This window comes from Phaenicophaeus curvirostris, chromosome 8, assembly GCF_032191515.1.
Source record: "Phaenicophaeus curvirostris isolate KB17595 chromosome 8, BPBGC_Pcur_1.0, whole genome shotgun sequence".
Lineage (NCBI taxonomy): Eukaryota > Metazoa > Chordata > Aves > Cuculiformes > Cuculidae > Phaenicophaeus > Phaenicophaeus curvirostris.
Genome location: NC_091399.1, coordinates 21585800 through 21612449, shown reverse-complemented (window position 1 = coordinate 21612449; position 26650 = coordinate 21585800). Strand labels below are relative to the sequence as shown.

Sequence of the window (26650 nt, the reverse complement as noted above, 5' to 3'; positions counted from 1 at the left end):
AGGGCCAGGCTCAGCCACCCTGTGCTCCAGCCACGGGGCCAGCGTCCCTAGCCTGTTTGAAGGAGAATCCTAGCCAAGCTGGGTATCCAGGAGTGTTTTGAGAAAAGCAGGATGCAAGTGCACCTGAGGAGAGCTCGTGCTCAGCCCTGTGGCACGAGGGCCGCTCCAGGCAGGGCAGGGGTCCAGGACCCTCTTCCCAAAGCGTCTCTGTAAAAGCTGTAGGGTAACAATCATGCCCTTTAGAAACGAGGTAAAGGGTTCATAGTGGGTTTTAGTGCTTTTAGGAATGGTTTTCGGTAGTGACTCAATCATCACGCCCCTTTCCCTGCTGTGCCTTAGAGGCAGCCCCTCAGCTGCAGGCTCTTCACAGCCATTTTGTACCCAATTCCCCTGGGAACCGGCACCTTGGGGAATCGGGTGGGGCCCAGGGTTTAATCAGATCCAGGTGCCTTAAACACTCACCTCTTGAAGGGGCAGGCAGCCGTCATCTCTCTTCTCCCAGGCTCCTCAGAGGGTGGCAGCTGAGATTTCCCTGCAGAACTGCCGACGCCGTGATAGAAATGGCAGAGAGCGGCGGGCGGGAGCCGCCGGGATGGACAACGACGGTCATCGTGAGCACGGCCCTGCAGGTAAAACACGGGCCCCTCACAGCAGAGCTGAAAGAAGCATTCCTTATTTTCTATATTCTATTTTGAGCAACGTTTGTGAGGCCTCATCTGGAGTACTGTGTCCGGTCTGGAGTCCTCAACATAAAAAGGAGATGGAGGTGCTGGAGCAGGCCCAGAGGAGGCTACAAAGATGGTGGGGGGGCTGGAGCACCTCCTGTGTGAGGACAGGCTAAGAGAGTTGGACTTCTTCAGCCTGGAGAAGAGAAGGTTCTGAGGAGATTGTAGAGCAGCTTCCAGTACCTGAAGGGGCTCCAGGAAATCTGAGGAGGGGCTGTTTACAAAGGCTTGTGGTGATAGGATATGGGGCAATGGGTGTAAACTGGAGAGGGGCAGATTTAGACCAGACATAAGGAGGAATTTCTTTATGATGAGAGTGATGAGGCCCTGGGGCAGGTTGCCGAGGGAAGCTGAGGCTGCCCCATCCCTGGGGCGCGTCCGAGGCCAGGTTGGATGGACCTTGGGCAGCCTCATCTGCTGGGAGGCGTCCCTGCCATGGGTGGGGGGTTGAAACTAGATGATCTTTAAGGTCCCTTCCAACCATAACTATTCTATGGTTCTTTGTTAATGACTATAGTTTTTGAGGATGGAGGGGTGACACTAGCCTGAAGCTGTTTCTGCTATAGTTGTGATTCTTTTGTGTGAGTGGTTTTTCTTCTCCCTCCTTCTTTAGCTGTTTAGTATTCTTGCCACCCGCTATTTTGAGTTATGCTGCTTTAGGACTGTCCTGCTAACTCATCGTTTCTGCGCTGCAGTGATGCTGCTTTCAATTAGCACTATGAATAATTCCAACAGAAATGTTTCTAATTTTCTGAATTTCTCCCTGAACTCTTTGTTTTCCACTATACAGTGTCAATGTTGGTGTAGATTATTACTCAGTAAGTGTGCAATGCAGTTCCAAAGAGTAAGTCTGACAGATAGTGATGTATATTTATACCTGTTAATATCAGAAGCCTGGACTGTGTTCTTCAGTCAAGTGAAAGGGCATGTCAAGGAGCTGGTAATTAGTTCCTGCAGCTGAGACCAATTTCATGCCAGCTGGAGAGAATTGAGAGGCAAGAGTGCTTCGATTCACAGTGAGGATATCTTATGCACTTGTCTGACAAGGTTATCACCCCATCTCTGCTGTATAAATGGGTGAATGGTGTTGAAGTCATTCCTGAATCATCTCAGTTTAAAGCCTATTCTCATTTGCCTGCTTGCCTTGGAATGACAGCCTGTAAACCATCACAGTTTGGGCGCTGCTTCAAGAACAGCTTAATCTATAATACGGTGAGAGGTATTGGAGGGCAGTGGTCTCATCAGCGGTACCAGCATAACTCACTCCTACAAATGAGAGCCCCAGCTCTGCTCAAAACAACTGCTGTTGGTAAGGTCTCCCAGGGAGAAAAGAAATGGAAGCAGCTGAATACAAAGCTAAGATGGCTTTTCTGTTACAAAGACATTAGTTTGTATCAGTTTTGATTATGAGCTCTCTCTTTTTCTTGTGCAGCTATCCTTTTCTTGCAGCTGTTATTTATATTTGTGTATTAAATGATTCACTGTCAGCAGTGGCTTTGAAGCAGAGTTTTTCCAAAACTGCAGTTATGCCTCATAAGCAGCTGTCATTGAGTGTTCCCTTTGCAGCCCAGCTGAAAGCCCATTTCTGGTTGCTGTCTCCTTCAGGGTTCACTTGCTCTCTGGACTTTATTTTGTACTTTTCCACTAAATCATGACACTTCCCTGTTTAGGCAGGCTAACTACATTTTAAATGGGTATTTTAACGAGCCTGTTAGTAGCTAAAAAGGATTCAGTGCTTTAATCTTTAAAACCTATGTGTTTGCACAAGGCTTCTGTACAACATCATACTGCAGAAATGCTTTTTACAGCCTGCAAAATATATCCAAACCAATCCCATTCTCTAGGTGATGATGTTGCATAGTGTCGTGTCCTAGTTTCCCTGAGTGGATTGCATTCTGTCAAAAAGCTTTAAAGAAAACTACGCTCTACACAGATTTTCTGAACTGTCTTCCAAATGAAATGCTGACATCTGTGAAAATAATGCAGTCTAATTAACTGGAGTCATAGGAACAGGCTGCTGCGTGGTCCTCGCTTCTGCAAATCCTCCTTTTGCACATCCTAAACAGACTGTGAAATGTTTGAGCTGCTTTATGTATTATGCAGGAGTTTCCTGTGGCAAACTGAATGTGTGCATACAAAACTGTCATTCAGCGTTTGGCAGCTTCCAACGCAAATATTTCAAAACTTCATTACCTGAAAAAGTTTAATTAACATTTTACTTTTTTTTTTATTGCAACAGGAATAAAAGCTATGTTTTATAAAGCAATGCTGAAGTTCCGTCTATAACGGTTCGGACAATGCTTTGAGAATGTTTCTATTGAACTTGTCAGCTGAAAACATATTTTAAAAATTATCTTTTAAAATTTATTTAGAACCATGAAGTTTCTACACTTCTACAGAGGCAACAACACCGCGTTCGATATTCGGAATCAGTGGAGATTGGCTCAGTCATTTTTTCTCTTTCTGGTACAGTACTTCCAAATTTTTATTTTTAAATTCATAAGCTCTAACGAGGTACAAGCTCAAGCCCTGGTGCAGGCGGCACCAAACCACAGGCTGCTTTGTTGGAATGTTGTGTGAAGGTGAAAGGAGCTGTGCTGTGACTGCACATCAGTCAAAGGGTGGAGCAGAGAACTTGGAGGATGAGAAGTTAGGGAAAGCATCCTTTGAGCATGTTTGATTAAGAAATCACTGTAATTGCAAACACGGTATCTCTTTCCTTCCTTCATGGAGCAGAAGATGCTTCAGACAGGCAGAGGAGATCACAGGCTGAAGCTTTCCTGAAAGGATTAATGCACACGCTCTGGCTTAGTCTCTTGTATCCTCTGTTGTTAAACCTCCCCAACTTCAGCTGCCTTAACTTTCTCTTTCAGAATAATGTAGCTGATGGGGTTATAATTTCATGTTTCACAGTAGACAGTTTACCTTACTTTTAAGATGCTACAGATGTGTTTATCTTCTCCAGAAACAGGACTTGCTGAGCTTTTCAATCTGCCTTTGCATTTGCCCTAAATTCATGTCATCACAACAGTTGCTCGCTCCTGAAGCATGTGCTTCCACAGTTCAGATGTCTGTGCTTTGAGTGGATCGAACACTGGGTTTTTTATGTTATGCTCAAAAACAACCTCCGAGTTATTTGTAGTTTTATCTTAAAAATACCAGCCATCCTGGGCCAGGTCCGTAACTCCATTTCACTGTCAAGATGTGTAAATTCATTCATGTGTTTTGTTCCATCACCTTTGAAACTGCTGTTTGAGTCAAAATTCTGCTTCCTTGTCTGTGAGGAGAACTGAATCGTGTCACTGCTGTGCTGTCTGCATTTCTCACCATTTCTTCAGCAGGCGTCGCATTCATGCTGGCAGACACTCAGGACTTCCTTACGGCAGGGGAGGAGCAGCTCTTTGAAAGAATTCAGAAGTTCATGAACATTCACCGGAACAGCTTTTTGGTTTTGTCAGCTGCTCTTCATGGACCAGAAGAATGGAATGTCATGTTCAGGATCCAGAGAAGGTACGGCTTCAACACCAAACCAAACTCCTCATTGCGAGGAAGAAGTGAAGTAGCAGCCCTAGATTCAGGAATTTTTTTCAGAAACACAAATCTTATTTTGCTAATGCAGTGGAAAATTATTTAAAATATATGTTTAATAATAGCAAAGGAAAAGAATACTAAGAGAATCAATCTGATGTGTCAGAGGTGACAAAAGGGCACATTGCTCAAACCAGCAAATAACATCCCTTTCGTTCACTTTAGGGTATGTAATACAATGATTTTTAAAGTCTTCTCTTGAACTGGGAAATCAGACAATTTTCTTAGCTCTGTCAACACCTTTCATGGTCATTTCAAGACAAAATAAGCAAGCTTCCTTCCTGAGAAAAGCTTTATTGTAAAGTACAGGTTCTTAACTAGCTTTTAAAATCTGTTTACTTCGAGCATTGTCTATGATACAGAGCTAGAACCACTTAACTAATCGGTGTTATTTTACACCACAAGTATAAGGCTGGACATTAAAGCTGGTTCGTTTTATCTCCAATTTCTAATGAAGCCTGAACACACGCATGTTTTATTACACAGCTGATGACAATGGTTATCAGACTATGCTCCATACTTGCAGTGAAGCCCATTTTCTGGTACAGGAGTCCTTGGTTGCGGTTGATGTTCACTCTCGACATCAAAGAAGTGACTATTCTAATGGAGTCTTTGATCTTTACTTCCTGGAAACTAGCACAAGTTTCATTATATCCTGGGAATGCTGCCAAATGCTGATGAGTTGCAGAGTGTATGGGATGAAATGTAGGAAATCTATTACCCATTGGTGAGAATTCCATAAATTTTCATGAGAGGTCTTAAAAGCTCAGCCACTGTTCAGCAACAACACTTTACTCAGCTGATGGCAATGCTAATTCTCAGCCTGTTCCGTGGTTAAGTACAATGGATTTTGTGAATGTGTTGCTCACTAACAAGGGTGAAGTTCTGAACCTGCACCCCATTCCACAATCAGTCATTTTATTAAAATAAAAACAACAGTTTTGTCACTGCAGGCCATACCAAACCACTGTTGATGTTTTAGATGTGTGTGCTTTGTTACTGCCTGGGCAGCTTGGGGTTCTGCTTGTGTACGTACCCCACTGCCTGAGCTCTTGCACTTGTGGGAGTGAAAATTGGGCCATACTCTCTCAAACCAAAGACCCCTGATATTTTCAGGTCTTCTTGTATTACTGTTTCTGCTTCTCTACAGTTTTGTTCAGTTGAGAAGGATTATTTTTATTATAATTATTACCAAGAAAATATCAGAATTGCTGTTCAGCCCCATGAATACTTAATGTAGGAGTGTGTGGGTGCTAGAGGAAGAGGGAGAAAAGCAATCTCTACTAGCCCAGCTCAAAAGAGTTCCACTGACGTCTCCAGCAAAGCCCCACAGGAAATTTTAAACACCCTAGAGCAAGACCAGCCTTGTATTCGAAGGGACAGTAGTCTGCCCATTGATCACATTCATAAAATACAAATTAAATTTAGACTTGCTGTAACTGGAAACAAAATTATTGACAGATGGATTTTTGTGGATCTAGGTAAGCCACGTGATTATTGCTTTGCTGCCCTCTGCTCATCCAGGCTTTGCTTTGCCCACTGCCAGTATCAGCGAAATTGCATCCATTTATTTTCCTAAATGTAAATCAAGCCACAATTCCTGCAATCAGAGTTTAGCAAAGCTCACCAGTGACCTGTGTGCCTACTCCTGGGCAATGGCACTGCCTGTAACATTTATTTTTGCTAATTAGAAGAATGGCAGCCTATTTCTGATCAGATACCTCAGGAGCACGGGTCTTGATGTGAGTGAGGCTAAGATATCAAACAGATGGAGGAGAGAACAAGTGGCAGTCACAGGGGAGGACACAAGCGAGCAGCTGGCACTTTGTCTGGATTAAATGTTTGATTATTTAACCTTCCTTATTCTTTGCTGCTAAGTCCCTACTGTGTTTTAGCTCTAAAACAGGAAGCAGCAGCAATGCTAACATTGTCATTGTTACTCAAGATGCAGGTCCTGAGGCGCTGTGCCCGCCTAAGCCTTGATCTCTCTGCCATGACTGCACTGAATGCTAACTGATGTTAGCATTTTAAATCTCCAGATCCCATTCTCAGGAATGAATGCACATAAATTATATTATTTATAGACAGAGAATGAAATTTAGGTTAAATTATTTGAATGAACAAGCTTTGATATGCTATTCTTAGCAGAATTATCCCATTATCTTACTCACACCTGACACAAGATTGCTATATTTAGATAGTGTGCTACAAAGATCTAGTTCCAATTCTGAAGGATTTTTAGCTCGGTACTTTTAGATCCTTCCCTGTGTTCTCACAAAGCCACAGAAAATGAAAAAAAAAAAAAAGCCTTTTTCCTGGCACTGAGAAGAGTCTTCCACAAAACAACAGAAGAGGGCTGAGTTCTCTCTGGAGGACGTACACACGCTTAGGAAGACTGAATTGACTGATTGCCAAAGAGCCCCAGGAAAAGAAATGAGCCTGTCCAGATCCCACAAACAGGACAGATGGTTACACAACCAGCATGAGCTCTACAGCTGCCTTTACAGATAAAAACAACCTCCTGTGTGCTTGTGAGGGCACAGCAAGAAGCTGTTTATGTTGTGCAGGGACGCTTGTTGATTTTGACAGCAGAACAAATTAAGTGTGCATTTTAAAAGTAACACCTTAATTTGTTTTGATGTGCAGGTTCCTAGGCAGTAATTTACGAGTAATACCAGTTCATAACGCTGCTGAAAGTGTGAAGCTAATGCTAACTATAGCAAAGGTAAGCCTGGTTGCATTTACCTACAACTATTGGCTCTGGAGAAGCATATGAGCCACGAAAAGCCAAAGACTAAAAATATTCACTTTTCCAGTGGAACTTTGCGGTCATGTTGCCCATGACCCATGTAGTACGCCGAAGTGGGACTGGTGCTCTGCTGCTTTAACCTGTGGTTACAGGTAACAGTCAAAGCTCCCAATAGCACCTAGGAAGACAAATTAGATATTTAAGAGCTAATTCAGCTCTTTACCTCTGTTCTGTTCTCTTCACATCATTTGTTAGTGTGGAACCAGCATGAGATCTGAATATGAGACGACCAAGTAAAAATGCCAGCCTGAGAACTTGAGCTACTTGTGTTTTATTACTGAGGCACATACTGGTGTATTATTTCTGCAGCTTCATAATGAGCATAATTTATCTGTTCATCTGCAACACAGCCTGTATGCATCAAGACATTTCTAATTAAATCTATTTACTGAACTTCTGTGAAGAACATCTGTCTATGAAAACTCTAACTTAGATGCTAATGGTGACAACATCCATGTACCAAAAGTAAAAGGGAGCAGGTAGAATGACACATTGGAAATCACATGAATTTACATTTTAACCTTTCCAGAAGTGGGCATCTCAAAATAACCTTTAAACTGTCCCGTGTTCTGCATTTTAAAAGTGCATAAGCCACACCTCACTCACTCTATAGCAGAAGCTGTTCATTCATTACACGGTTGACAGGTACTTAGAACTTGCTGCAGAATCTACTGCTTGTCCAGCTTAGTCTTTTCCCCCCGACTTTTATTTATTTTCTCTTTATTTTTGGTACCTGGATGCTCAGTGCATCACTGCAAATCACTTCTGTGCACATCATTCCCAAGTATCTACCTCAGTAAACATTCACATTTCACTGTGGAATAACTTTACATTTGCACTATTTCTAAAATAAGATGCTGAATATTCTATTACCAAAGAGTTACTGTGTCCTACTCATGACACTTTTTTCCTCCAAGGTAACTTCCAAGCCACGAGCAGATGATATTCGTCACAGAATGGCCTTGACAAAAGCCCAAATAATGGAAAACATCCCAGTTTGGAGGATGGTTCAGGAGTAGCAGTCGGAGGAGGATTTATTCATAAATAGAGTGGCTCCATTTTACACAAAATATAGAATGTTCCTAGAAATACTGTTACATTTCAAAAGTCTGTATATACAGCTTACACAGTTGGAATGGAAATTCATATTAAATAACTGTACAGTTGAAAATAGCAAAAATTGCTACAACTACCCCTTCTAAAGGGGGAAAAATGGTTTAACTGCAGTATAGAAAAGCCATTCTTATTTTAAATTTGATTTTGAATTTATGAATTTTGAATTTATGAGCTCATTTGTTTATAATAATTTCCCAAAATATTTGATATATCTTTTGGGAAAGCTTTATCATTAAAACTAAGAATGATCAAAATTCCAAAATACAGGTTTCCAATGCAAAATCAGCTCCGTGTATGAAACCTGATACAGTGTGGTTTTAAACACAAGTGTTAGTAACACAACAGCTAAGCTTTAACATCTTATTTGGCTCAAAGCTGATGTGTTTTTCTTTAAACCTGGTTTCATTTTCCATAGTGTTTCTACTACTCTATCTATAACTTGCAGTCCTGTTTGTAAATATAGAAGTTTGTTTGTCAGCATTAAAACATGCTATTAAAAATACCTTGTGCTTAAACAGCGCTGTTTAATTAACAATTGTCCAGTCCCTTTATAAAAGTCTTTGTCATTCACATCACCCATCAGCAACCTTTATCAAACAAAGTCTGAAAATTAACAGAAAAATAAATGCTCAACCACACGTCCTGGCCACAGCACAAAATGAAGAAAAACCTTTGGGTTTAGTTTCTAAAAACTTAAAGCACATCCCATTCTGACGAGGGGGATCTAGTGACCAGGCCACATCTGCAAATCCCATCGACCAACAGCAAAGGAAAGAGAACAGAGCAGCATCTGCAGCTCTTCAAGGCCTCTCAACTGCTTTTCTTTTAAGGTTGGTAGCCTCCTTCCAGCTCAAGTCTTACAGTCAGAATGTTAATTCAAATACTTCAGCTGACCTAACTGTTTTCATCCATTCCAGCTTTTACTTTCGCTTCGATGAGCTCTTCTACTCGAGCTAGGACGCTTTCTATTAAATCAAAGGTGAAGAGAGCTGAGTGTAAAACCTGAAATGACAAAAGAGATCAATGTTGTTATTAGAACAATTTGAGAAGTTTTTTTAGGCATTATACATGCCCATTTGTCTCCAGACAGAGGATAATTTCAGTACCTCTGTATAAGCGAAGGGATCGCAGACTCACCTGAAGCTGCATTTCGGTTGTCATGGCAGGCATCTTCTCCCCACCAACAGTGACAGAGCAGACTGTGTTCGAGCTGTGTGCCTCTGGAAGAAAATAACAATCCAGAGGTCACACTGCTCTTTCACATAAAACTTTTAGAGTGAAAACAATAACTATTATATTAGCATTTCTAGGCAGTAGTTGTTAAAGACCACAAGACCTTCAGAGCAAGATGGCGTGAGCTGGTGCTGTCTCTACACTTTATCACACGTGACTACATTACTAAACAAGCTATAGCAACACAATTTACAAAGCTAAAATGCTCTTTAAAAGAAAAAAAAAAATCATTACATCTGATTTTTAATATTTCCACATCCAGAGAGACAGCAGGAGGCTCTTCAGTTTGACTTAATGTATCCAGGCATGAGAAACATTTTATAAGAACAGGCTGCAGGCGTCTGTTTCAGGCAGATCACTTGCAGCAGGCAAAACTACAGGGACAAGCTGGAAAACTATGGGGAAGAACTCTTACATCTAGATCCCATATTTGAAATTCAACCTCATGCTTACAAAGATTAAGAGTAAAAAAGTCAAACCATTTACTGCTGAGTTACACATTCTCTCCCAAACTGACATCGCCCTATGCTTTCTCAAAGGCCAGAGAAACCTAAGACAGGTTGTCTTTGGAAACATTCCCCTTCTCTGCCTCACACAGTTTATGAGAGAAGAGGGTAAGACCAGGGGCAAAAACCTGTATTGACATTTTGGGAGCAGAAGCCAGCTCCTTGGGCTGTCTTAATTATAGCAGAGAGCACAGAGGAACGAGGATGTGACAGACACAGAGACGGCCCTGAGCAACTACAGCTCTTATGCCCTGTGGAACATGGCTGCTTAACTCACAGCAGAAGTTGATTCTGCGTGTCACATAGAAAAAAAACATTTAAAAAAGCAATCCTGGACATAATCCCTCAAGCTTTACGAAAGCACCTATCAGCTGTGTGAGTTATTTCTTCTCTCATCAGCCTCCCCACACCTGCTATGAAACCCAAGGGCTTTGTATTCACAGGGACACTTGGCTGCTCCTGTCTCACCTTAAAACCAAAAGCATAAACGCAGAATAAACTTTGAAGATCTTTGTGCGACATTTCTAGGAGGCTTCCACAAAGTTTCCAAATGTGATGAAAGGCAAACCAGTACAAATGTTTCTGACCAATTATGAAAATCATTAATATCAACTACAGGAATACTGGACTACTATTTGAAATTTGGAATCACGTCTACAGTTCAATAAAATAGAATCTGTACACACCTTTGCTGGCAAAGGGTTTCCAAAGTTTCACAATATGAACAGAACTAAGGAAAAAAGAAAATTCACCTCTCCTGTTCTCTTTCTTGTTCTTTATCTCTGCTTCATAGTGCGCTTTTGACATATTGAGTCCCACGTGCAGTGGCTTTAAGAAATTCTGCTCGATCCTGGTGAGTGCTGCCCACACACCCGTCTGTTCAAACGGAATAGAGAGGGTTACAGATTTCTAATGGAGCATCACAATGCCAAGGTTCGGAGCACGAGTTTGAGATTAGTCTTTACAACACACACTTCTGTGCTGGCCACCTTCTCAGGCTGGAATCTCTCCGGTAAGCAAAGAACAGCTGTGGAATCAGATAGCTCAGCAGCAAAAGGGCACAAATATTTAAGTTCATGTTCCTGAATGAACACTATATTATACAGAATAAAAGCTCTGATAAATGTCATGCACCCTGAATCTGTAAGGGTCTTGTTGATGCTGCATTCGGGTTACAAAGCAGTGAGGAATGTTACTGGCTGTGCTGCGACCCCGTTCTCGGGCACAGCAGCTGGTGACACGTGAACTCCTCCCCAGCCTCACATGGGTCAAAGGAGGAGCTCACGATAATGGCACTCAAAGCAAGACAAGACAAAAAGAGGAATGCAAAAGCAAGGCTGTGCAAGGTTATACAGCACGAGAGGAAAACTCCTCTGCCTTGGTAACTTGTGACCTTGTAGTTACAGAACTACTGCAGGAGGAAACAAATGAAAAACCAGTCTGTGTCTTCAGATACAGGAGTCATTTATGTGATTCCTTTCTGCAAGCAGTACTTGCAAAGGGCATGAAACATTCCAGCCTCTATTCAGTAAAGCAATGCAGAAAAAAATCGGACAGGTTGGGACATTCCTTTCATTACTTCAGCAGGTGGAACTTATAGACAAGACTTATTAAATGACACCAATACCTAGAGAAGCTTTTAATGTGTACCTATCCTGCAGCTGCACGGTTGCTGTGAATATAGAATACTGTTTTGCACAGCTAAAAACTATTTAAGTATGGTAATTAAATACTTTCTAAGAAATCTTAATGTTAGTAACTTCTACCGCATTGCACAAAGCACTTTGCCTAAAGATGAATAAAATGGATCTCTTGAACTGCAAAAGGTCTGTATTATTATTATAAAGAAATCCACTTGGAGGCTTGAAGGACACCACTGAATAAATAAGCAAGAGGAATCTTTTCTCATGGGAATACTTGACAGAAATGTTCTTTTATGGTGACATGCGCTAAAACTGAGGACACAGACCACAGCTCATCAGGCAGTGTAAAAAGGATTTGCTTGTTTGCAGTAACAATTGAGTATGAACACAATCACATTTCAGAATAAAAGAACACACCACGTATCTCCTAATGCAGTTAATAAAAACATCACTTCTGGGGTACAGACCATCGCAAAGGAAAATGCAAAAAACCTGATTTTGATTAAAGGGTAACAGCATTCACAGGAACCCAGCCCTTAGCTAACCTGTAATTTCCAGATCAATTAGTACTTACCCGATTATCACTTTCACAGTCCTTAATGACCAAATATCGCAGTAGATTTAGTGAAGCCATAATCCTGTGAATCAAAATTACACTATTTAAACACTGATTTATATCCCAGAGATAATTTAAAACTTCTATTAGCCAGACATCCTAAAAATATCCATTTACAGAAAAGGCAGCTGCTCCCTGGCTGGGCAATAATGCTCAGTCTTGAGCTCCACTGTGCCGTCACGTCCACATCAGAGCTGTTGGCATCATGCAAAGTGGCACTAAACCTGTCAGTGGAGAAGGTCAGTGACAGTGAGAGGGAGAGTTCTCTCAGAGACAGAGCCTTGTACCAGAATGTGCATCACTGGTGATCCAAAGCAGATGGGAAACTGCTGCAACAGTTTGCATTGTATTGAATCTTTACTTTGGGGTACCTTTTAAAAATAGGCTTTTTGCTTTTGTTTTATCACGCTTTTTAGCAAAACTATTTATTGCTTTTTCCAGATAAACAGTACCATCATGGATCACACTTCTGGGTTTTTAAGTAGCTACGTGTACATCTGGACACTACCACTCTACCGGCTTCCAAGCCCAACCTTCACTAATCACATAGGAAGAGACTTGTGCCGCACAGGAGATTCAGAGGCATGTCCAGTTATTTTTGAATTATTTAATGCAAGTATTTGCTGTTCAGGTGGCTCTGTACTCTCACTCATAGAACAGTGGATTCCCAGAAGCAATCTGTCAAACAGCCTCCAAAGGGCTGCATGCTCTAAGTTGTGTCTGATAGTTGTGATTTGCTTGTGAGAACACAACACATCTCTTCCTCCAATCACTCTGCAGAAAGCTGACAAACCACACAGTCCTGCAGGAAGAATGCCTTACCAATTAGTTCTGTAACTTGACATCCAAGGCCTTATATCCTCAGGGAAGAGAGGAGGAATTCCTTTCTTAATGTTAAAATCAAGGAAATAGCATTGTGACATTCTTCTCTACAGCGCCAGTTGAAAGGATCATTGAAATGGGTGATGATTTTCACTTATAGTTCCAAAAATTCAGAATACATTGATGCTGCCACCTCATTAACTACATGACAGAGAACCTCCCATTGTAATAAGGCAGTCTGAAGTCTTTTAAAAGGATGACAAGAGAAGAAAAACCTCTGATTACAGCTCACCTATCTGAGTTCTGCAGCAGATCTGTCTCAGCACCTTCTGGAAGCAGAAGCACCAAATCTAGAAGGGAGATCAGGTGATGTCCTGTAAACCAAATGCTGTCACACACCTGAAAAAAACAATACAAATTAATATGGTGGAATTTTAAAATTGCCTTCGACAGCCAGGGAACACTACACAGGAGAAATATATTGAGACAATTCTGAGGCTGCATAGTCAAAAAAGTAATTAGTAAGGACATTTCAGAATACACTTTCACCTATTCAATGTTAGCACAAGCCCCTTTTGGAACAGTTTTCATATCACCTCCTTCCCCCTGCCGATTCAACACAGGACAGACTATCTTCTAGTAGGTAGTTCATTCATTGTTTCCTGACATAACTATGCTAGCATAAAACATGCATAAATGCACTATACTGTCCTATTTGCAATAAGGAAGTATCCTTGAAAGTCAAATTGGGTTTGCAAAAGGCCCTATATGCAGATTTTTCTTTAAAATAAAAGAGAAAAAAGTTGGTAATTTATTTTAAATTACTTTTCCCAACTTCCTGGTATAAATTATTACAAAATGAGATTTAAATGCTTTGATCTGACTTAACCCTTTATGACAAGTTTCATATTTGTGAAGCACTTATAATGCTAGCTGGCATCATAAAAACCAAGACAAAACCAGGAGTTGTGTCTGAGCAGTAGCATTTGAATTATAATCAAGAAATGAGGATCTGTGAGAACAATAGCTCCCCTTTAAGGGGCAAGCACGTCTTTTCAAGCACAGAAAAACTAATAATAAATTCTTAGAGAAATACAATAAGATTGTGAAATTAAAAAATACATTTGTAAAATTACAATGTAAAAATACTTGTGCAGAATGAAGCCAGATCACTATTTTAAATTATATAATATACCAATCTTATGTTTCTTTTCCAAGTGGATTTTTTTAACGCATCACTCAAAGCTGAAGCTATATACGTTTTCCCAACACTGACAGAATCCCAGGGCAGCACATTGTTTTTAGCGGCAATCGCCTCACCGTTAATGACAGGTGAATCTGATCTTTTATATTTTTAATGATGTACCCTTCCACGCCAGCATGGTTGCTTGTCTTCAGTAAACACCTTCAAATGAAAAACAAATATTATTTCTTCAAAGCTGCCTATTTTAGCTCAAAACTGAGACAACATTATGACCTTATTCACTGCGTGGCAGTTTGAGCTCAGAAAAACGAGGTGGCTGTATAACCTTTAAATCAGCTGACATAAGACAGCAGATTGTGATGCAATTGGAACTTATTATTTATAATTAACACAGTAAAATCAATGCAGTTTACCAGAAACTGCCAGAAATCTTTGTATCTATGCAATTTAGCTGCAACAGGGCTGGCATCATGCAACCCCCAGGTATCCAGATGCATACCTGAATAATGTGTATTTTCCCTCTGCATCAAATTTGTCTATGAACAACTGCAAAATATTCAAACTCTTCTTTCTCTAGAAAAAGAAAAACGTTATCAAATTAATTCTAATTAAATAAATCCAGCACTTCACTGATTCAGTGGGTCCTGTTACATACCAGATGCTCCATGGGACAAAGGGTCATGACTTTCACCAAATCCTGCAGTCAAAGAAAGCATAAGTTCTAATTACATATGAATTACCGCATTGCATCGTACTGACTAAAATCTACTCATTAAAAAAACCAAACTACCAAACCTGAACCCCCTCAGCCCACAAAGCCACGGCTGCCACAAGGGTCTCCTCAGGGAAATTCACACCAGTTCTGCGGGTGAACTCCCAGGGCTGCTGTTCTCGTGCTGCTGGGTCCAGATAAGAACATAGTCAAGCAGCAGGTTTGCAAGGAGAGGCAAAACTAAGCAGGCATCATCTTTCAGCTCAGCACCTGCCCACCAGTGGCCTGCACACACACTGAGGATGTTTTAAATGTCACGGGAACTGCATGCTGTAGTGGGTGAAAACACAAGCAATCCTATACTACATTGAAGGCTTCTGTTTAACAAAACGAGCATATAAAGGTTGAGCAGTGTGTCCTTTCCCAAACACACAGACACAGCTAGATACTTATCAGACTTTAAAAACTTCTGTACGTTGGTTCTGATTACCTGAGATACATTGATGAAATCTCTGAATTCCAAATACTGGTGCAGAAGGCTGTCATCATCCATTCTCAATAAACAGCTCTCAAACAGATCCTGTGAGGGGAAAATGCTGCCAACGTCGTGCACATACATAAGCCACTGTTCCGTATGCATAACGTTCCTGGCTAAACCCACCTTCACTATCAATGCTCATTCACATACCTGAAGCTCCTAGGAGCTACGAATGTAAGGGATAATAGTAAATTAAACATTTATAAATTCTAATATTTATGCAGATGGATGAGACTGAAAAATACCTAATTAAGCCTCAAAATATTTCTGAAACTATTATCTCAACTATCATTTGTACCTTTCTCAGAGAGGGAAACAAACTTTTACCATTACTTAATCTGGAGAAAATAAACCTTCTAACATTGAAAATTTGATTAGAATAAAACTTACAAGTCCTTTAGATAACACAGACTCTTCTGTTCTAGAAAAAAAAAAATCAAATTTAAGTTGTTAATTGAAGACACTGTTGATATTTCAGAAGAAATATTAGAAGAGAATAAAAAACTTGTCCCTCAACAACTTTCATTCTATTTTCTATATGTAGTATCTTCATTTTTCCTATGCACAATTTTTAGAATAAACTGGCTGATGAAAGACTGAAGTTAGACTCCCCTCTGCAGAGTGAAAAATGATATTTTTTTTCCTCTGTATTTATAAATGCTCAAAAGTAGCACCTCATATCTCACAGGTAGCAAGACACTGATGAACGAAGAAAATGAAACTTCTCCCTAGTTATTCCCTTTGCACAGTTCTGCAAGCCTACAAGAAGCAGAGCAGATCTGAAACTGAAGAGACTAGGAAGCCTTGTTTAAATTTTCCCAGGAAATGGTAAGCATTTATCATGGGAAACTGCCCTTCTGCAACAATGTTATAAACTGTTTGGACACAGCTGCTTAGGGAAGGTGAAACAATCACAATAAACAGAAAAATCTGGTTTCCTTTAGAAGCTCTGGCCTCTAATCAGTTTGCATATTGCACCAGAATACATTCAAATAAATGCTGTCATGATAGTATCCTCTAGTAGTAAATGAATGGTTATGCAAGTACAAGTAAATAAACAATCAAAGTATTCTGTTTGTGTTTAAAAGACCAGAATTTTGCATTTTCAGAAGAAAATTTCTAAAAATGCTGTCACAACACAAGCTGAAAAAAAAAAAAATAAACGTTTTAGACAACTTTTCATGCTTCTTAGAAAAAGATGTCATTTTGTTACGGAACTTTCTATTTGAACTCAGGTTTAAAAACCTCCTCTGAACTCAACTGGTGTATTCGACATTTGATTCTGTGAATCACTACGATAGCTCACACCCACTCTTTAGAACCCAAACACCACAAACCCTACCTCTTCAGTAGCACTTCAATGTGTGTCATATTGCATTGCAGAAGGTAAGACGGACTAAAAGAGAAAAATAAGGTTTACACTAAACCACATACATGTGTACACAGTATATTTGACGGGATTAATCTCATTTTAAAAATTTATAAACACATCCGTATAAAACTTTTATATAATAACTTCGAAATAGACACAATAGTCAAATTGCTGTTAATCACTCTTACACAGAGACTGTAAATACACAACTGAAAATGTAACACATGTTGATTTTCAGCCTGTGACTAATCCTACCAGTTTCTTTAAAAGGTCATCTCATCTCAAATCAAACTCTAACAACCTGCAGGACTGTGGTATGGTTTGATGCACGTAATACAAGCTACAGAAAATACAAATGCATAAAGGTTGACATAAAACAAATACTGGTGAAATACAGTTTTCTTTCAGAACCAGTCACAAACTGAACATTTCCTCCTGCTCATAAAGAATCTTCTAGTAGTCTTACAAGTGAGGAAGAGCAGTTCTTACCTAAATATCACTGGAAAGTGATCAATACCAAAATGCTGAACAAACACCAGGTATGACAGACACGCCAAAGAGTCTGCAGAATTCTTTCGGTCTATGTCAGCAAATTCCTGACTCTCCCAGTCCAGACTTTTGCCTTTACGATGTAAGAACACTAACGGAACCAATTCTCTTATATCCCATAAAATGTCCTAAAAAAGAGATTTCCTACAGTTGCCTTTAAAAGACCCATGCACCGATTGCTTCACATCTTTACTTGTACTCATAGTAAGTTCTCTTACACAGCATGCATACACATTAATACAATTAATACAATTATATATATACATACATAAAAAAGACCCTGCAGGAGAAAACTACTGTCAGAACATCATTACTAAAATAGCAAAGTCAAGCACTTAAAAGTTAACAAAAGACAAAATAGTCCCACCTGCAAAACCCTACTGAGGCTCCCTTACCCACAACACCATGAACACGAACAGCTTCAAAATTACATTGCGCTGCAGGACCCCTGTCCTTTTCAGATCACAGAACACTCCATATTTTGTTTTCTGCTTACTCACTCATCAACATGAAACACAATGTTTATCTGCTAAAGGCAAACCCTGCTTTGAAGTCAGAATCTCTCCATATGGCCTTTCTTTCCAGTGATGTACCACTTAGTGACACCGATGACTTCATAAGTACAGGTGTGGTCCCCCATCCATACAGATTAGCTGGCAGTGTGATTCCTTTAGATACTATAATAAAATTCACACATTCTCAAGAAAAAGCAGCAGTTACAGCAAAGCAGCAGCTGTCTATTCAGAGAGCAGTCCAAGCAGATTTACAAAGAGCAAAACTGCATGCGCAAGATCTGCAGTATCCAGAGACAGGACCTGGCACTGTTCTAGACCTTTATTTACCTGCATTACCTTAAAAGGCCCAGTCAATCAAGCCACTAACCAATAAAGGAAGCAAAATGGGGTCTACAATGAATTACAGGTAATTCTGAACCACTGTTTTTGCAAACACTGTACTTAATTTTGACTGCACTTACTATAATTTCAGTTGCAAAATGCCGAAAGGGATGTTCTTCAATGCCTTCAAGCTGCTCGAGCTGAGCTGTCAGTAATGGGTATTCCAGGCTTTTCATACAGCTGAAATAAAAAGGGGAGAAACTAAATGACCAATAAGGTCGCACACACAGACTGTAAGTGTCATTGATGACCAGGAACAAAGCCTATACTCTTATTAGTTGCTGCTATTCCTGATACTCCAGGGAGAATAAAAATAACATTTCCCATAGAAGCATTCCTTAAGATTTCACCTCCAGAATACAATTATCCTCACTATTGTACATTTGAGAAAAAGCAGAACACCAAAACATCTCCACAACACAGAGGCCAATATTTCTTTACCATTTCCCTGTACTATAAAAGATGTTTTATACCGTTCTTCTCTTGGTTCATAAATATCTAAGGTGTATTTAGGGGGTTTCTTTTTCAAAATACCACATCAATTCACGTAAAATGGCAGCATTATAAAACACTAGCAAGATGATTTATTTGCTGCTCATGTGATAAATGCCTACTGCTCATTTTGTTAAGTTGTGGAAATTCATTACACTGACATGAAGCGCTCACAATTTTAATAGCTCTTCTTTCAGCTCCGTGTCATTGTATTCTGATGACTTTTCCATGTTCTTAACAACTTCATTCACAAAAGGTTTAGCAAAGTCCACCACTGCATGGCAACACTGACAGAGACCAAGTTTATCTTCTTGTATTTGCTCTTTCGTGTAAGGTACCGGTAAGGGAGCAAGCTGATTCATAATCACAGCCAGAGACAAACCCACAGAGTAGGCCTTCTTGTGCTGAAGCTTCAAAAGCACTGGGCAGGGGGAAAGACAGAGAAAAAGAACATTTTGGAACATTAAGTCATTACTTAGTAGGGGAAAAAGTGAAAAAAGCCAACATGACTACAGAAGAAAGCCTTCAGTTTCAGAGGAGAGGAGTCGAAACGTGAAATCACATGAGCAAACCCAGCAAGAATAAAAATCACCAGTGGTTTAACATGCAGTGTTTGTAGATGACAAAATATAGCTGAATACTGCTTTTCCCCCATCTAAAATCTTTTTTTAAGTGGCCAATATAAGCATGGAAATTACATATTGCGTTAGTTTACAGAACATGATGGACTGTAAGGCCTGTCAGGACAGACATACTCCAAAACTATTGCAGTAAAGGCTACAGTAATTTGATAAATACGAAAACCATTTATTTCAGAAATCATATGAGAAAATATCTGCATTACCTGTCTGCAAGGGCGTAAGCAATAACAAGACAGTCTGGCACACTTGCTCTCCAGAGGTCTGCTCAATCTGCTCAAGTAAACCCAAAAAAAGTTCCTTCGGATTGCATAGCTGCAGGAGAGGAACAATGCATGTTTTTAAATCACCACGTTCACCTGCTAAAAAATTCATAACAAGCTTCAGTATAGAAGCTCCTGGATGTCAAGAAAGCAGGTCTGAACATCTAAGATAATCTTTAAGAAAACAAATATGAAATAATAATTACTTCCCTACAATTCATATCTTCTGTATAGTGTTTGTGTGTGTACACTTTCATTTAAACCAAGAAATAATAATGACACTGACTTGATTTCTATCGCGTATAAAAACTTCAGAGTACTTTAGCACAGTAATCATTAGGAGAATAGAGGAAAATAAACTTCAGTATGACTTCAACTCAAGCTATAGTTTGCAAGTTGTTTTTTAAGCACATGAATTAAAGGGCACTATTTTTCTAGAGGTTAACACTTTTGCCCCCCACACTGCTCCACCAGAATCATGAGGACCACCACCACGCTCTATCTGCAGTGGACGAGAGGCTGCGTCCCTGTGGCTGCTGACTGCCACAGCTGGCTATCAGAAACTGAGTTTTATCTGCCTTTTCTTCAGGGCAATGTTATGTCTCTGGTTTGCCCTGTTATTAATTACACAAGATTTGTAAGAGGTTAATTATCTCTAAGAACACTAAGCCTGCGTCTAATTCAGATGAAACTGGCCCATGAATTTAAAAGTTGTGGGAGATGGACAGAAGAACCCAGAAGTGTTCATGCCCTGTCTTCTTTGGAAATCAGAAAGCAAATCGGGAAATCAGAAAGACCTCTCCTTCCTTACAATTATTGCATTATAACCATGTATTTAAAAAACATACCTGTGCCAACTGATCAAGTATCTTCAGGCAGTGTTCTCGCTTATCATCTTGCTGTTTATACGTGAAAATATATCTAACAAGAGGAGAGATGAGATTCCAACCCATATTCTTGACAATAACCTAAAAAACAGATTTTTCAGAGAATAAATCAAAACTGGACATGTTCCAAGCACAGAAAAATTGTACATATGAAGGCCAAAAAAGACAACAGATCAATGTCCTGGCTGTAACCAACACCAAAACTGAAAATTCAACATCTATTACCACAAAGTTCTGTACTTAACATACATTGTATTCTCTCCCCATACCTATAAACACAGCTCTGCATTTTGTAGAGGTTTCTTCAGTGTATTAATTCTAACACGTCGTTATCTATTACTAATAATTCACATGGCAATACATTTAAAACAAAACTGAGTAGAGGAGTCTTGCTGAAAGAAAGAATGCTTAGACAAATTATGTTTAACCTGAGGGAATCCAGAAGGGACTTTGACACTGTGCAAGCACCATACAGGTACAGCTGAAACACTAGCATGTTGTCAACACTGTCTTGGTCAGAAACCAAAAACAGCTCCAAACAGGCTGCCACAAAGAAAATTAACTCCATGCCTGTCAGACCCAGTACACCACCTGACATCCTGTCCCACAGAAGAGGAACGTTACCGCTTCCTCTTTATTATACTTTTGTCCCGTCCTTCCTTTGCTTAACTTACTGATAAACAGTCCTTAATGGTTTTCTTAAGGTTGCTGTGAGCTACCTGAAGTTACACAAGAATGTGCAATTAACACAGAACAACATATGAACTATCCAGATGTACAATGTCGCTCCACAGTGAAAGTAGCTTTCCCTTTTTAATAAGCAATTTTATCTATTTCACAGTGTGTTAGTGCACAACTAATACATAGGGCAAACTTAAACTCACCTTGTTTTTCTCATTTTGAATTACTTCTAATAATTGAGCTGTATACCCATCTTCTAAACACTTCTGGCCTGCTACCTGAAACAGATTAAAATCTTCTCCTTTGAAATCGGCTTCTTCCAGAATTTGCTAGAAAAGAAATACACACATTTAACTCCATACTTACCAAATGCAAATAAAAAATAAGAAAACCCAAGCTTCGTTTCAAAGTTAAATGTAGCGTCATTGTAACTTATCTTTTCTCACATAACATCTTTCACATATCAAAAAAAACTACCAAGGGCTACTACAGAAGACAAAAGCAGTATTTCAATTGCACTTGCAAAGTCCAGACTATAGTATGTTTTTTGGAAGCTGCATTTTCTACAATAACCTGCTAGGGTTCTGTTAATTCAGATAGCTACCAGTGACTATAAGGACAGTGCTTTCTCCAAGAAGCAGAAGTTACTGAGCATCCAGGGATAAACACCACAGAAAAGTCGACAAAACACGGAGGCTGAACTTTGCTGCCCACTGAGGGGTCCTGTCACAACTGTCTTGTGCTTTGGGATCAGCTGGGTTTTATTATAATACATGGAAACACACACTGCTTACACTTGTTACTTTTATGGAAAGAAAATCACTTACACATCTTTGTATTATGGCTTGAAGTTCATCAACTGCCATTATAGTCTGGCTTTGTTCTTCTGGCATTGAAAACTACTGTAAATTAAAGAGCACAGTATTAAAACACATCAAGTAAAAACAGAGACTGGAAAATAATCATATTATCAAAAAAAAGCCAACAGAGGAATGAGAACAACCTAGACAGACAGACATTATAAAGACCACATGATTAACAAAACAGGAAAAATGTATTTTTAAGAAGTGTACACTATGTTATACTACTGCCCATATATGCAGATTAATACAGACAGGAAACAACCTGCTTCCTATGTGCACAGGAGCAATTTTTCAAGCAGTATCATGGTTTTCTTAAGAAGTGAGGAGGCCCCAGCTACTCCTTGGGCATATGCATTGGGAATTGCAGCTAATATGGAGCGAGTCTGGGCTCACTGCTGCCCAGCACAGATGCCTGCAGAACGCGTCTGGGCTCCCTGCGTACCAACTGTGGACACCCACGATACACTATTTTCTGTGACTGCTGTCACCAGCACAGCTTCCTGCTCAGCTCCAACCGGAACACTCTAACCTGATACCTGGGATGAGCACAGCTGATCCAACCACTGCACCAGTTTCTACCAACAGTCCAGACAAGATCACATACACGACATCATTTATTTCTTTCTAGTGTCTAGGCTGGGTTTAGTTCAGTGGCCTTTTACCTCTAGGCACTACAATTTAAAACCTTCTTGCTAAAAACACTGACATGAAACACTCTGAGTAACATTAAGCGCATACAAAGTTTTACATAGCCAGGACCACGAATTGCAACTAAAGTCCAGCTTGGTTATCCATGGGATATATCATAGCAGCACTCACAATCTTTATAGTTTTAAGTAATTCCACGTGCCTAAACCTGCTTATGTGACCACTGTGCGTGTCAGTTCCCTGCATAATTAGCAAACTATTCATCAAAACACCCCAGTTTCACATTTATACAGACCTCTCAGCGTAACACCCTTAATCTCCCCTCTTGCATTCGACCTCTGCAACCTCGATAACTGCGGTACCTGGACGTTTACAAAAACACGGGTGACTTCCGAAACCTTCAAAAACATCCGCCTTGCGAATTTTTGTTATTCAAAGAACACACAACTCGCCTTCTGTTCTCAACAGCCTATTTCAGCATTTCACATCGCTGCAATCGAGCAGCGTGCCCAGCCTGTCCTTTTAATTGCGTCATTACTGTATGCCCCATTACACACGGTGTGCTCTACAAGCACTTAATTTATAGGATGTTACTAATCCCACTGAAACAAAATACGCTCCTGAATGCCAATATTCTTGCACTTTCACCCCTCAGGAGCGTTACAAAGCGCCCACAGGCCTGGGACAGCCCCGAATGCCCCCGTGCTGCCCCAGGGATCCACCAGCTGAGCTCCCGGACACTCTCTGGCCTTAATACCTAATCCAGCTTCTCATTAAACCCTTTTGGCGGCTTCAGCGGCCGGAGGCGAGCAACGAGACGTGCGAAACCCTCTGCCAAGAGGGCCCACGGGCTCCCCCGTCTGTAATATCGACCACCCAGCTCCCTCTTCCCCCGTGACGCCCGCCCGGCTCCTTCTCCCCGGTAACGCCCGCCTCGCCCCGTCTCCTCACCGCTCCAGCCCCCCCGTCCGCCCCGCTCCCGCTCTCCCTAACCCGCCGCACCCGCCGCCTCTCCCGCCGCTCAGCCTCGGCCCCGCCCCCGGCGTCAGAGGTCGCGGGGCGGCGCGCGGCGGCGATGGCGGCGGGGGCGCTGCGGGGCAAGGCCGGCCGGCGGCGCGCAGGTAGGGTGCGTGTGCCGCCCCCCCCCCCCCCCCCCCCGCACCGCGCTGTGGGCTCGCCCTGCGCCCTCCGGACAGCGCAGAGGGTTCGCCCACCTGGTTGCAGCGGGGGGTGGTTGGGGGCGTGGGGTAGCTGGAGTGCGGGTTGCATTTTTCCCCTCCGCACGGCGCTTTGGGCTCGTCCTGCGCGGTCCTGGCAGCGCGGTGGACGCGTCCAAGTCGGCGTTGTGGGGGGGGAAGGGGGCTCGGCCGTACCAGTTGCGCTGCGCACCCGGGTCTGAGCTGTAAAGCGAAGTGCGGTGTGAGCAGCCAACAGCGTCCGGGGCCGCGGACAGAGCTGGGGGAGCAGCAGGGAGGGGATTCTGCCCCTCTGCTCCGCTCCCTGAGGCCCCACCTGTGTCCAGGTGTGGAATCTCGGCACAGGAAGGACATGGGGCTGTTGGAGCGAGTGCAGAGGAGCCACGGAGATGATCCGAGCGCTGGAGCACCTCCCGTAGGAGGCCGGGCTGAGGGAGCCGGGGCTGGGCAGCCTGGAGAGAAGGCAACGAGGAGACCTCAGGGCAGCTTCTAGTATTGAAAGGGGCTCCCGCAGACCTGGGGAGGGGCTTTTGTAAGGGCCTGGAGTGACAGGACAAGGGGGAGTGGCTTTAAATGGGAAGTGGGGAAGATTTAGATTGCACGCTAGGAAGACATTCTTCATGATGAGGCTGGGGAGGCCCTGGCCCAGGCTGCCCCATCCCTGGAGGGGTTCAAGGCCAGGCTGGATGGGGCTGGGAGCAGCCTGGCCCAATTGGAGGTGTCCCTGCCCAGGGCAGGGGTGGGACTGGATGGGCTTTGAGGTCCCTTCCAACCCAAAGTATTCCATGATTTTATGATTATCTTTCCTCCTTGCTGCCTGAGTCTCCTATGTCAGTAGCTGGGTCGGGGCCCAGGACCACCCGGGGAGGGGACAGGAGTCAGGAAGGGTGACAGAGGCTCCATGATGCGGAAGCCACATCCCACATGGAGCAGAATCCCAGGGGAGCGTTTGGGAAGCACTTCCTGGCAGCGAGATGCAGAGTGAAGCCAAACTGGAGAGCCAGCAGGGAACCAGGGTGAGCATGGCTGGCGCAAAGCTGTTGTCAGGGTTATTGTGCATTTCCCTTTCTGGCTGAACAGAACACAATGCACGAGAGCGCGAAAGGAGCTGGCCCTGTCTGCCTCATGAGAAGCATGTCTGACTACCTGGTGAGTGGTTCCCAGCTCACTGGAGTCACTCTTGGCCACCAAAAGCATGTTTCTAAGCAGTTCTTTTTGTTATACGTGCAGTTTAGAGGCTTTAATTTTTTTGTGTTCCAATGTTTTCCACTATTAAAGGAAGAAAGTTCACTAATGACTCTATTTCTGCATTTCTATCTTTGGTTTCCAGGCAGTAAGCATTCAGCTGCTCTGAAGTATGAAGATACTGCTCAGAGGTATGATTTCTAACTAATTAACTATGTGGCATCCGTGGGGTTTTGCCTTACTTTGAAATCGTGTTCTCCACCTCACACGTGTTTGTGCGTTCTCAGTGTACCATGACTGACCGCAGGAGATTGCTAGCATCTGTATCATGTGGGCTGTTTTGAAATGATGCTGTGTAACTTCTAACAGCACACACGTATATGCATCGTATAATATGCCAGTAGTTTGTGAATCTAACCTCCACATTTCCTTTGTCTGTAGTGCTTGCTTTTACCATCTTAACTTCTTTGCATGCCTGCCATTTTTCTTTATTCACTGTAAACCAAACTTGAGAGGAAAAAACACTTTTTGCTGTGGACAATTAATAAAATATTCATTTGACTGTGTAGTAGACCTAGATTCCAAGTGAATAGCATAGACCTTCATCAGTTAAGAGAGTAGAATGCCTATACGTTGCCAGCCTCTGTGGGAAACACTGCCAAGTGGATATCAGAGCCACCTGGATGGTTGTTCTCCAGATATTTACTGACAACTGAATAGTGGCAGGACTAAGAAACACTAAGGAAATCTACTGGTATTTGTTTGCTTTATTCCTTCCTTTACTTTGTACCTTCACACCCAATCTTGTCCCAGTTCTTTCCACTCTTCATGTCTCATACAGCTCCCATTCATCTGGCAGCACTCCATAAATTGTCCCAGACTCTTTGTCCTGCCGGTTCTGGGTTTCCCTCTGCTGCAGGAAGAGGTTGGTAACCTTGAGTGGAAGTATTGCAGTGCAGTAAGAGTCAATATGTTACCTGACGGGGTACAAATAAAGTAAACCAAGGCTGGAACTCCTTTGTAGTTACTACAGAATTACTAGTCCAGTTGTTACTTTGTTTGGCCAACATGGTGTGATGCAGAAAACTGTAAGCTACAGTATTTCAGAAAAAAGATAAAAGATGCGATTGGAACATTGTTTATGGAAATATGCCCTCTGTGTCATTCACTGTCTGCTCTGTTACAGGAAAGTAGCTCTGGAGGCTGCTTTGAGAAGGAAGATTGAATTTGAGAAGAAAGCATTGCATATTGTTGAAGAACTCCTAGAAGAGAACATTACTGAAGAGTTCCTTCTGAACTCTGTAGGTGTTCTGGGTTTTTGTACTGTTTTGTATCTTAGTGTTTAATTTTTTTTTAAATTCTTGAATCAATTTGCTGCACTTCCAAGCAAGATGGGCAAATCAATTATTCCCTCTCTCGTCAGTGCTGACGAGAATTGCCTTATTTTCAAGGGTTCTGCAATGAAAAC

At 41.6% G+C, this 26650-nt stretch overlaps 3 protein-coding genes across 3 annotated transcripts in view; 2 read left to right on the top strand and 1 right to left on the bottom strand.

Annotated features, from left to right (window-relative positions):
* The first annotated feature begins 560 nt into the window (after positions 1-560).
* On the top strand, positions 561-8141 carry C8H1orf146 (chromosome 8 C1orf146 homolog). Its single transcript, XM_069862772.1, has 5 exons — positions 561-629; positions 3098-3191; positions 4067-4235; positions 6960-7038; positions 8040-8141. The coding sequence occupies exons 1-5, from the start codon at positions 561-563 to the stop codon at positions 8139-8141; spliced, it is 513 nt and encodes a 170-aa protein (XP_069718873.1).
* Positions 7291-23120, bottom strand: GLMN (glomulin, FKBP associated protein). The gene is made up of 19 exons (XM_069862767.1): positions 23097-23120; positions 22118-22192; positions 21494-21619; positions 20571-20690; positions 19666-19774; positions 18996-19242; positions 18410-18509; positions 17374-17561; positions 16855-16908; positions 15903-15933; positions 15465-15554; positions 14918-14959; positions 14762-14835; positions 14379-14463; positions 13351-13457; positions 12195-12258; positions 10730-10853; positions 9376-9458; positions 7291-9240 (listed from the first exon to the last, which is right to left on the bottom strand). Exons 2-19 carry the CDS (start codon positions 22181-22183, stop codon positions 9133-9135), a joined length of 1818 nt encoding a protein of 605 aa, XP_069718868.1. The 5' UTR covers positions 22184-22192; positions 23097-23120; the 3' UTR covers positions 7291-9132.
* Positions 23121-23830: 710 nt separating this feature from the next.
* The window catches only part of RPAP2 (RNA polymerase II associated protein 2), a 31212-nt gene continuing 28392 nt past the window's right edge, over positions 23831-26650 (top strand). The window contains exons 1-3 of the mRNA XM_069862766.1: positions 23831-23922; positions 25328-25373; positions 26369-26483. Of these exons, the coding sequence (XP_069718867.1) occupies positions 23877-23922; positions 25328-25373; positions 26369-26483 (207 nt within the window). The 5' untranslated portion in view covers positions 23831-23876. The remainder of the gene's footprint in view (positions 23923-25327; positions 25374-26368; positions 26484-26650) is intronic.